Genomic DNA, 12,552 nt, shown 5'->3' on the forward strand with positions numbered 1-12,552 from the left:
GGAAAAAAAAAGATATTGATCCGAAGAAGAGAGAGATATAGCTCAGGGCCATTCATTCATTGTTTACAATAAGGCAGAACATGTGACCCAGGCCAATCTGGACAAAATTCAAACCTGGTTTCATGGGGAGGAGAAGGAACACTTATCTTCCCGGAGGTTAAGGAGTGACAGTTAAGGGCTGTGTTCTCATTTTAAAATTTGTAGAGTTGGTGTATGTGGTTGAGGGTGACCTTAAACTCCTGATCCTCTTGCCTGAACCTCCCACGTTCTTGGGTCGTAGGGATGTGCCACTATGGCAGACCTGACTTAAACATCTGTGTGGCCAAGCATGACTCATAAAATATTAGCAATAAAACGTTAGAACAGAAAAATGTCTTGGTTACTTTTAAATTGATGTGACAAGACATTATAACCAAGGCAACTTATAAAAGAAAACATTTAATTTGGGGTTCATGATTGCAAAGGGTAGTCCAAGGCCGTCACCACTGGGAGCAGGGTGGCAGGCAGGCTTGGTGCTGGAGCAGTGCCCAGGACCCTCATCTTAAGAAACAACTATGAGGGCAGAGAGGGGTGGGGAGGGAGGAGAGAGAGGGAGAGAGAAAGAGAGAGAGAGAACACACTTGCTAACTGATGTGCACTTTTTTGAAACCCCAAAGCCCATCCCCAATAACACACCTCCTCCAACAAGGTCACACCTTCCCAAACAGTTCCGCCAACAGGGGACAAATATATGTGCTTCTGGGGTTTGGGTGCGAGGGGTGGGGAAACCACTACAGAAAGGGACCTCACCAGGAAGAACTCAGTACAGGGACTGCATTTCTGAAGTCACTTAACAGTGATGTGCATTCCCAGGCAACCCCTGTAGGACTGTGATTTTCATTCCCTTTTGTCTGGGGTCACACGACTAGTGAGGCTGTCGGAGCAGACCTCAGCTCTTCTCCTAACATGCTTTAGATAAAACGTGTTGTTCTTTCTCCCTAAGATTCTCTGAGTCAACCCAGGATGGCCTCTTCCATTTTTCTATAAGTGTTGTCAGTCCCAGCCTCCTTGAGAGACAGAGACAGACACACACACACACAGAGACAGAGACAGAGACAGAGAGAAACAAAGAGACTGTGTCCCATGTAGGAAAGGATGTCAAGTGTGTGACCTCTTCTAACATTCCTTGCCTCCCTCCCTAGAGTCAGAGTTTCTCACTGACTCTGGAGTTCACATAGCTCTCCCAACCCCACCCCACCCCACCCCCCATCCCCGCTAGGCTGGCACCCAGCCCCATGGATCTTCCTGTGTCTGTTTACCCCAGTGTATGTGTGTGGTGGGGGGGCCGGGGGTTACAGGTGCACAGAGGCCACATCTGGTTTGGTAAATGAATGCTAGGGACTTAACCTCAAGTCCTCTCACACTTACCCAGCAAATGCCGCTGCCCACTGAGCCATCCCTACCTCCCTCTTGGCTGGAGAGATGGCCCAGGTTCAATTTCCAGCACCCACACGGCTCACAACCATCTGTCCAGAGGACCCAACACCCTCTCTGGCCTCCACAGGCACACATATACTCAGGCAAGACACTTGTACATCTAGAAGAAAAATAAACTTAAAATACCTTGAATATTGCTGTCCCTTCCTTCCCTCTCTCCTGTGCTATACATGCGCCACGGCATACGTGTGGAGGTCAGAGGACACCATGCAGAAGCTGGTTCTCTCCTTCCGCCACGGAAGTTATGGAATTCACGTTGTCAGGCTTGGTGGCGTGAGCCTTCTTCTCTTGCCAGCCCCTTCCGCGGAACTCTTGAGTCGAATTCCACAGTAGGTATGAATGGGCTCTAGGTTTGTTTGTTTGCTTCTCAGAGGTGGTGGGGAGCAGACCCAGGGCTTTGAACACATCCTGCTATGACACTGTTCCTTTAACCATTGGTTTGCTGAGCCGTGGTCTCGCTACCTATTTCAGGCTGGTCTGAGGCTCATCGCCTCCCCTCCCACCTACAGGATTACAGTCAGGCACCGCTACCCAGCTTAGCCATTCTACTGCTATTAGAGCCAGTGATGTCGTGGATAACAAACAGTTAAGTTATTTAATGCTTTTTGTTTATTCTTATTAGTTAATTTATACTTTATATTTTATTTTTTTTAGGTATTGAACATACTAGGCAAGGGCTCTCCCCACAGAGACAACCCAGTCCTTTACTTGATTTTCATCCTCTTTTCTTAAATAAGACTTATTTATTTTTATGTTTGGTTGTTTTGCCTGCCTGTATGTCTGTGAACTACATGCATGCAGTGCCTGTGGAGGCCAGAAGAGGGCGCTGGAACTGGACGTACAGGAGGTTGTCAGCTGCCATGTGGGTGCAGGGAACTAAACTTAGGTCCTCTGAAAGAGCAACGTGCACGCTTAATGGCTGAGCCAGCTTCTAGCGCCCTTTTAAATACATCTAAATGTTTTACTTATTTATTTAGTACAAATGTCTGTGATCTGTAATAATAACAAAAGGCAGCTGCCGAATGCTTCCTCTGAGCCACACAGCACATGGGGATCCAAAGCACCTCAGTCCACTCTGCCCCCATGGTGGAAGATCCGCCCTCTTTCCGGTGAGCATTGGAAACAGGCATAAAGCTAGACAGGGCTTTGAACCCAAACAGTCTGGATGTCCATGCACCAGTGACACTAATGAGTATCTTCCGGGAGGTCCCAGACTATAATCAGTATAAAAGACAGGATATTAAATAAAGCCTTGGGTTCAGAATTAGCACCATGCCCCCCACAACCAAGCAAAACAAAAAAAAAGCAGAAAGACAAACAAGTTCTGCTTTACAACATACTGTTGTTCCTGTCTGCTCTTTGACATTGTCTGTTTTGGTGTTGTGTATATACAAAACACACACACACACACACACACACACACGCACGCACGCACAGAGAGAGAGAGAGACAGAGAGACAGAGACAGAGAGACAGAGAGAACACTGGCATCTATTAGAACTTGTGTGAATCAACAAATGTGTATTCCAGATGCCACCATGCTTAGAACTGACTCAAGCTACTCTCAAAAGAAAAATCAAAGAAATAAGTTGTCTACCTCCAGCAAATACCACCCCTAGGGTCGATTCCACACACGGCTCCCAGGCCAGCAGAAGCACTTTATAAGTACGGATGCATTCCAAAGGGGGTGGAGCCTTGGCTGTGAACCCTCTGCCCTCTGCCCCAGACAGTGGTCTAGCCCCAGGAGTGACTGGTCCTGAGTGGCGGTCACTCCACACTGCCCACCCTCAACCAGGAAACACCAGGCTGCGGGTAGGTTTTGTTTAGACATCTTCCTTCACAGGTGGAAGAGGCCCCAGACCAGAGTTCCACTCCTCCCTTGCCCCAGCCCCAGCCTTACCCTGCAGTACTCATTGATGGGCTTCAGCCTTTTCACAGCTACGTCTCGGATGTGGCTTCTCCGGAAGAGGATCTTGCCTGGAAGAGAAAGCCTTGTGAGCAGCAATTCTGGCTAAAGCTGCCAAGGAGATCACTCCTGTTTTAACTGGTCCCCACATGCACCACCTCAGCCCCCGCCAACAAAGCAAGAGAGAAGCTGTCACCTCTCCTGGGGGGTAGGAGGTGCCCAAGGCTGAGGGCCCAGGGCCTCTCCCTGGAGGCTGCCATCTTGGGCTTCTATGAACAACCTAATCAACTCACCTTGTCTGGGTCTGTGGCAAGATCAATACCCAATGTTAGGGCGTGGCTTTCTAGTTACCTCACAAGTAAATATGAGGCCCAACCCATATGCTATGTTTTGTCTTCCAGTCCCGCCTTAAGAGATCAGCATTCCTTTCTGCCAGCCGCCAAGCGATTCCTATTCTTAGCTTAGGTGGGTAACTATTTCCAGGGTGAGACAAGCAGCTAGAGATTATGGCTGGTCCAGTCAGACTGTCCGCTGGCCTCTCTGAACACAAAGCCTGCAGCCATTCAGGCTGGGACATCCCACAAACAGGTATAAGCAAGACTTACAGGAAGCCCTGGTCCCTCAGGTCTCGCTCAGTCATGATGAACAATTCAGTGTGTTCAGTCGTCACAAAGACATCAACACATGGGCGCATTCACAGTCATGAATACATCAATACGTGGTTCTTTTCCAGTCAAGTCAATGTAGCTAGTTCTATCCCAGAATCCCCATGCTGGGGACTGAACCCCAAGATCTCACATATACTAGGCAAATGCTCTTATGCACTGACACTTCTGGGTCCAGTGGATATCAGTGTTTAGGGACACTGTCCATCCCTCCTTCAGAAGCCGTGCTAGAGGATTTCCTAGAATATCCACAACACGTTAACCATTCCTAGGGCACCTGCCTCATTCTGCATATGTGTGTTAATGCATAGCTGACATACCAAGGTACCCAGCAGGGCACACTCAGAGCTGTAACACCTATCTGCTGTCCCCATCTGCCCCGCTGTCCTTTGGAGAAGGCATCCTCCATGTTAGCCCTTGTAGTGCCAATAAGGCTAACCATATCCACCATCCCCCCATCCCCCACCCCACCCGCAACAGGTAAGCACATGACACAGCCTAACCAACCAGAGGCGCAGGGATCGGCTCAATCCTGAGCAGGACCCAATCTGAGCCAATGAGGTTCAACCCAGAGCCTTCTCTTTCCCACAATGCTAACTTGGCTCGATGAAAGCCTGGCGCCCCCAGTGGCCAACTTTATTACTGCTTGAGAAGAAGGAAAAAGCTTCCCGGAAATGCCTCTGGAGCAATAACCAGCCAAGAGACCACTGGTGAGGGGCAGGTTCCTTTGCTACTTCTGCAACTGGATGTGGCTTTTTCTGAGTCCGGGGCTATCCTTGGATTTTTCAGCTGTGCTTCTGTCGGGGGTTCAAGTAGAAGACTAATTGAAGCCATTGCCTTAGTCGAGGCTGCTCACCCAACAGCAGCCTCAGGAACATGCAAGTCGCTTATGAGAAAAGATAGCACGGTAAGCATCACCGGGAGAGAAAAATAAGGCAAAGGTGGGAGGGAGAATGTGCGGGCCAGGCTCTCTGGGGACGGCCAGAGCCTGGTCCTGTTGAGTCCCTGCGGAGCTGACTCATAGTGTGCCTCCTCTAGGGTCTCCCATCTGAAGCTTGCTTAGCTGAGGTGATCACAAACCAACCCTCTCCTATCACCGAGAGCTGTGTCCAAGGGCGTCCATTCTGCCGCTTCTGGGTAGAAGGGTTCTTTCACGTGGAGCCCTGCTGTTCCACAGCGTAGAGCAGAAGGTAGGAGACCTTGGGTCCTGCAAGGAGAGGCTACAGTGGCCTCTGACTTCCCCTGTCACTGCAGGATAGGACATCAGCCCTGCATAGGTGAGACAGGATCACCAGAACATCCAGCGTGTGTGACCTCATTCCCCAGTCTGCCGCCAGGATGCACCTAGCATGGCCTGTCATACAGCAAGTACCTGCTGGCTTACGCACTGCACCACCCCCACCCGAGCATCTGCCCCAAGCTCCTCCGTGCTCTCTCCAGTTAAGTGTCTGCCCACCTGCAGAGTAGAACTCCACCATGGGAGTCCCTTGAAGAGAAGCAGAATGGTGATTGGTTAAGATACTAGTGACTCTATTCCTCATCGGGGTAAATGTCCTCAGTGTCCCTGCCTCTTGGTCTCTCTCCTCTCCTTTTTGGTTGCCTGTCACTTTATTGCTTGTATGTCACCGGTGCATATGTATGTGGCTGTGGAGACACTGTGTCAAGTGGCCTTTGTCACTAAGCTGATATTTGGTACAAAGAGACCACTCTCAGGACTGATAAAATGATGGGTGTCCCTGGGCTGGAGTTCTGGGCTTCCCGTCAGAGTCAGCCAGACTCTATGATACCAGATGTCTAGAGATGCCCAGCAGGACCCTAAAGGACCATAGGAGAAATGGAAGAAACCAGCAACAGCCTAGAGAGGCCTCATCTTCCAAACGAGGCACCCCTACCCTTTCTCATCCTATGAGAGGATAGAAGAGAGGGAGGGAAGGAGATGTGGAACTCTTCTGGGGTCCCCTTCCAGCCTTCATCAACTTCAAAGCCAACTGCACCTCTGACAGAGCCTTGTCTTGTAGGTTTAGAGATGAACTAGTAACAGATAAAGGAACTGTGTAGTATTTCAGGCCTCTAGGAAGCATAGAGACTTAGAGAAGGGTGAGGTGAGGGTAAGAGAAGGCTCTACCTGATCAAAGCTCTCCTGGCTCTGGAGCAGCACAGGTCCCAGCTGCTGGAAGGAAGGCCATCATGCCAAGCCCCACCACAAGGATCAGGGGTCAGCTGCTCCAGTGCAGGGCAGCTCACAGGTAGCCTCTAGGAACCGGTTCTTACAAGGGTAGCTCTCTTGAGCAACGCTTTTCTATACTGTGCTTTGGCCTACTCAGCCCACAGGGACGAGGGAGGGGAGGCCTGGAAGGGATTCCATGGTTTTGACTTCTTCATGAGGAATCCAAACCACAGTGGGAAAGCCAAACCAGGAACCATATTAAAGGGAAAGAGGAAAGGAGGGGGAGGGAAATCCCCATTAGGGAAGCAGAGACCACAGGGCATTAAAGGATGCTTGTAAATGTCCTGCAGCTCCTTCATGGCAGACTTGGCTGCTGCCTCCCTTCAAAGCCACAGGAAGCTGCCCAGAAATACGATAAGGACCACAGGGCAGACTGTGCTCTGACCTGAAATAGACCCAGCTCAGCAGGTCTTGACTCATTCCTGGGAGGCGTTAGAGAGATGGAGAAAGAAGAACCTGGGCACCCACATTATCTGGGCACTAAGTGGAGGCTCCTCCTCCTGAAACCCAGGCCCGGGCTGAGGAGCTGGAACCTCAAGCAGGAGTCCCGGGTGCCCGTTACGCCCGACTCAGGCAGCAGACGCCTCCTTGCTGGGACCTCCGTAATCTCTACAGGCTCTTGAGATGGATCCTCCGTGGGGTTGGGGGCCCGACAGAGGCCCGGCAGGGGACAAGGGTGACGAGCTAAGGCTTTATTGGGGCCAGGGGTTGCAAGGATATCCTTGCAACGACTTTGAAGTAGAGAAGATTTACACATTTTTTAAATTTCCAGGTGTGCTGGCTCTGACTTTAGTCCTGAACTCGGGAGGCAGAGGCAAGCAGATGGATCTCTGAGTTTGAGGCCAGTCTAGACGACAGTGTGAGTTCCAGGACATCCAGGACTACAAAACCCTGTCTTGTAAAAATAAATTTTTTTTTAAATTATGTGTACAATGCCAAGCAACCAGAGCTTCCAGGGACTAAGCCACTACCTAAAGACTATACATGGCCTGACCCTGGACTCTGACCTCATAGGTAGCAATGAATATTCTAGTAAGATCACCAGTGGAAGGGGAAGGCCTTGGTCCTGCTAGGACTGAACCCCCAATGATCGTGATTGTTGGGGGGAGGGCAGCAATGGGGGGAGGATGGGGAGGGGAACACTCATAAAGAAGGGGAGGGGGAGGGGTTAGGGGGAGGTTGGCCAGGAAACCGGGAAAGGGAATAACACTCGAAATGTAAATAAGAAATACTCAAGTTAATAAAAAAAAATTATGTGTATGTAGGTGTCTGTAGAGATATGTGCATGTAAAACCCACACGTGCTTGCTCACACGCACACACACACACACACACACACACATACACACACACACACACAAGGACATTGCACATGCACACAGGCAGAGGTCAGGGGAAACCAGGAGATACTCAGAAGCCAGACCACATGGGTCTCAGGAATCAAACTCAGGTCATCTCTCCTCCACCCCCATCTCTCCCTCTCTCTCTCTCTCTCTCTCTCTCTCTCTCTCTCTCTCTCTCTCTCTCTCTCTCCCCGTGTGTGTGTGTGTGTGTGTGTGTGTGTGTGTGTGTGTGTGTGTATAGGTCAGAGTAAACCTTGCAGAAGTCAATTCGCTCCCAGAGTGCACCACTTCTGGGCATGCTCAGATTGTCTGCTCTTTGTAGTATCGCCACAGAACAGATCACAAGCTCAATGCTAACAGACATGTCCTTAGGGCTCAATACAAGGCCTTGCATGCCGCAGCAAACTCACTTGTACTGAACGCAGACAACATACTAATGCGTGCTTGTCCACACAGTCCTGCTCTGAGCATCTCTCTCATGTACACACTCATGAGTGCACACACGCACTCTTTCCTTACACACTGGGGCTGCCATCTCTGAGGCAAGGGCTGGACTCATCTTCCAGGACTCAGACACGGTGGGGCCAAAGAGCCTGGTGCTGAGGCCACATGTCCCTCCTTGGCTCCTCCTGGACCTGGGTGTGGTGGGTGTGGTGGGTAGTGGCTCGGCCTCCCAGTGGGAGCTGGGGATAAAGGGCCCCATTCAGCTCTGCTGCCTCAACCCCACCCCTGTGGGGAGCTGTCCTCCAGAAGGGGGTGGAGGGATACTGGCCAGAGCTTCCTGGCTGCCTCTCTTTGTGGCATGGCCTACAGTGTGTGGGCCAGGCACCAGGTTTCAAGGGCCACAACAGAATGGCCCACCTTCTGTAGCTGGGCACTGCAAGCCTTGCTCAGAAGTGACCTGAGAGGCCTCGTTCACTACTGATCCTCTGAGCATTGGGAGATTCTGTCTGAATTCCCTTCTGCAAGGAAACCTCAGGACCGCAGTTAGGCCCAGCCAGCCAGAGGGGAGTTTGCTTGGCTCTGCCAGGACAGAGCATCACCTCAAGGCCTACTTCTCTGGGGTCTGGCTCAGCTGGCAATACCAACCCCAGACAGTCAGCAACTTCCAAGCCTACAGAATTCACCCCTTCTACAAGGACGGATAGGGAGAGGACAGACCAGACACGCGGTCTGGGCTAGGTGTTGAGCACCATGTTTTCTATTGGAGCCTCACATAACCTACAGTGCAGGCGCAAGGTACTGTAGTGATGCCCATTTTACAGATGGGCACATTGAGGGTCCGAGGCTGAGGGGAAGGCCTGCTGCAGGTCAGAGGGCCTGGGATCTGAAGCCTGCCCACCTCCCCACTAAGGCTGCTTGCACTTTTAGTTCTTTGCTCACAGCTATTCTTACTCCTGAACCGGGACTGTGATTCTGCCTGGCCAGCCACTGCACTGGGGACTGGGATGTGAAAATGTGAAAGACACAGCTTTTACCTCACAGAAGAGTGTGTGTGTGTGTGTGTGTGTGTGTGTGTGTGTGTGTGTGAGAGAGAGAGAGAGAGAGAGAGAGAGAGGAAGAGAGAGAGAGAGAAGCTTTAGTGGCAAGTGTGTATATTTGTGTGATTAGCTTCAGTTGTGTGTGTGTGTGTGTGTGTGTGTGAGAGAGAGAGAGAGAGAGAGAGAGAGAGAGAGAGAGAGAATAGCTTCAGTGCCAAGTGTATATGTGTGTGTGATTAGCTTCAGTGGTGTGTTGGAATGTTTGTGTGTGTGTGTGTGTATGTGTGTGTGTGTGTGTGAGTGATAAGCTGCAGTGGTGTGTGTGTGTGATAAGCTGCAGTGGTGTGTGTGTGTGTGAGTGATAAGCTGCAGTGGTGTGTGTGTGTGTGTGTGAGTGATAAGCTGCAGTGGTGTGTGTGTGTGTGTGTGATTAGCTGCAGTGGTGTGTGTGTGTGTGTGAGTGATAAGCTGCAGTGGTGTGTGTGTGTGTGTGTGTGTGATTAGCTGCAGTGGTGTGTGTGTGTGAGTGATAAGCTGCAGTGGTGTGTGTGTGTGTGTGTGTGTGTGTGTGAGTGATAAGCTGCAGTGGTGTGTGTGTGTGTGATAAGCTGCAGTGGTGTGTGTGTGTGTGTGTGTGTGTGTGTGTGAGATAAGCTGCAGTGGTGTCATATGGGAGAGAGCTAGGAACAAACTAGGAAACAGGTTCCAGGGAGAGGCGAGAACCCCAGCAAAAAGTCCAGTGATGAGAGTGACCAGGCTCATCTGTGAAGCTGAAGTAATCCAGGGTGGCTGCAAAGTGGGGTAGGTTTATGTTGAGGAAGGGGGTGCTGAGGTAACACCCCAGGGTGTGGGTCACGAGTGTGTAAGAACAAGCTGAGTGGGTAACAGTTTGACCACAGGCGGCTACAGAGGGAAAACACCCGAACTCCTGGACCTTTAAGACCAAGGACCACCGTTTGTTTGTTTGTTTGTTTGTTTGTTTGTTTGTTTTTATACTGCAGACTGAACTCAGAGCTTCACGCTCATGCTAAAAAGGCACATACTACTGAGCTATTGTCTCAACACATTAAAACCTGTTTTCTTTATTACTATTATTATTATTATTATCATCATTATTATTATTATTTAGCTCCAAGCCGGCCTCAGTCTCCCGAGTTCCGGGATTACTAAGCACACAGCACCATGCCTGCTGTGGAATCACAGTCTTCACCTAACAGGACAAGGTTCCTCCTGAGTTCTTCCTCCCATCTGAAGCCTGAGATGGGGCCAGGCTAACACTACATGAGCTCAGTTTGGGTCTTGGCATTGTCAACAGTGGCCCCATGGATCGTGGTGGTAAAAACTAAGAGAGCCCAGGAGCCATCCCACGCCAGCCCTCACGTTCTTAGGTCAAAGCTGAGCTTATAAAATGACCTGACCAACCTCACGAAGCCAGTGAGAGGGCAGGTTGGAGCAGTTAGAGGTTACACTGCCCGGGGTCTCCAACTTGGCCATCTTCCCTGTGTCTAAATCCTATCTCAACTCTCACCCAGCAATGAGAGCTATAGCCAAGGACATTGTTTCGGAGAGCCAAGAAACTCATCTGCCCGGGTGATCGGCCCCAGCTTCCCTCTCACTTTACAGGAAGAAGTAAGGCTTGGTTCCTGCTGTCTATCTACAAACCTGAGCTTCTAAAGTTCTCCTGACCAAAGCTGAAGAGACTAGATCTCAGAGGCAGCTTCTGGATGTCACATGCCTGATCAGTTCCCGACGGATCTGGGCCCAGGCGGTGTGGCTTAACTTTGCCGTGCATGCCTAGTCACGTGGCTGATGGGCGCCAAGACAGCAGACAAGGTGGGTGTTCTAGAACACTGAGAGAGAGCAAGGGTTTCACCAGACGCCACCAACCTTCGCATGTTGGAAGCACCCCGCAGACCCTGAACTGACTGGACAGCCTACGCTCACTACCACGCCTGCATGGTTCGTGGCTGCCTGCTACTTGTCCGACGTTCACATCTCTAGATACTTGGGAAACGCCATTGCTCATACATTACATTTCTATTTATATTTTCATTCAGTTCTTGCTGGCCTTAGCTGCTTGGCCCAAGAAACCTTAGGAGGGAAGAGAGGAACTCTTTGTCAGAATAAGTCAGGGGCAAAGGTCAAGGCCAGAGCCTTGGCTGTGTGTGCAGTCTTTCAGTAGGAGCCCTTGGCAGGAAAACACTCGAGACAAGGGGGCTTTCTGCACCTTTCACAGGAAATGGGAGTAAGTGGGGATGGGGGGTAAGAGGGACACAAAGCCGGCCTTATACAGTGCAGCCACATACTGCCAGTATGGTTGAATTTGAGGCGGGGCTAGAAGACCCCTGTTTCCCTGACTTGTTTTCCCTTTTGCATAATATTCCATCACCGGGCACTTATTCATTTGGTCTTCATGACTTTTAGAGAAAAATCATACACTAACAGGTCAACCCTTGTATTTCATAGACACAGGGTCTAGGCCTGAGACTCCCTATGTGAGGTCTGAATGAATGGGACTCTACGAAGCACAGGGACTATGTTGGGGTTAACGGATGCGCCTTCAGACAGAAAAACAGGCCCAGAAGCCTTCTCCCTTCGGGATTTAAGAATGAACAAGTAAAAACAAGAATTGAATATTTCCCAAGATTCTATTTTGTGTCCCAAATGGAAATTTGGGAGACTTACCATCAGACAGAAAATCAAAGGGTTTTTCTTTTAAATAGTTTATTTTTATTTCATGTGCACGAGTGTTTTGCCTGCGTGGATATCTGTGTAAGGGTGTCAGACAGCTTTGAACTGCCATGTGGGTGCTGGGAATTGAATCCGGGTCCTCTGGAAGATCAGTCAGTGCTCTTAAACTCTGAGCTACCTCGTAAGACCCCAAGAGGATTTCTTTTACCCCCATTTTTAATCTGTATGAAACCGTGGTTTAGAAACAGCGGTTGTGGTGTTATATAATTTCCTACAGAAAGTTAAGCATTTCCTGTGGGGCACTATACCTGCAATTTGAGGCTCCGCCACTAGGTGGCAAATAAAACTTTAAAAATGTAATCGGACACAATTTCAACTGTAGGCATGTGATTCTACTGAAAAAGAAGGCTCTGATCATTCTCTAATTTCTATATTTCTAAAAACACAGCATAAAACTTGAAAGAAGGTTTACAGAAATAAAAAAAAAAGTGCTCCCATAAGGAATATCCCCTCACTTTACACCCAACCTCAGCTGATAACCTCAGTTGTCTTACTCGACACACGCGGCCAGGACTCTAGCCTTCACTTTTGCACTGGTGACAATGGGCACCTACCTTTCCTTCTCTAAGGTTTTTCTTGAGGGGTGAGGGGAGCAGCTACAGTTAACAGGGCACGGAAGGGGGAAGGTCTACGTTTGAAGCCAGCCCTGCCCCTCACTAGCCAGATAGCCATACCCTTCCTAACCTTCCTAGCCTTTATCTGTAA

General features: G+C 49.9%; 1 protein-coding gene across 4 annotated transcripts in view; it reads right to left on the reverse strand.

Moving 5' to 3' along the window:
• The window catches only part of Sh3pxd2a (SH3 and PX domains 2A), a 206,258-nt gene that overhangs the window by 110,106 nt on the left and 83,600 nt on the right, over positions 1 to 12,552 (reverse strand). For all 4 annotated transcript variants that reach the window (NM_001415946.2, NM_001107606.3, XM_087564681.1 and 1 more), the window contains 1 exon segment: positions 3,376 to 3,452. In NM_001415946.2, the coding sequence (NP_001402875.1) occupies positions 3,376 to 3,452 (77 nt within the window).

Source organism: Rattus norvegicus, chromosome 1, assembly GCF_021556685.1.
Source record: "Rattus norvegicus strain SHRSP/BbbUtx chromosome 1, alternate assembly SHRSP_T2T, whole genome shotgun sequence".
NCBI lineage: Eukaryota > Metazoa > Chordata > Mammalia > Rodentia > Muridae > Rattus > Rattus norvegicus.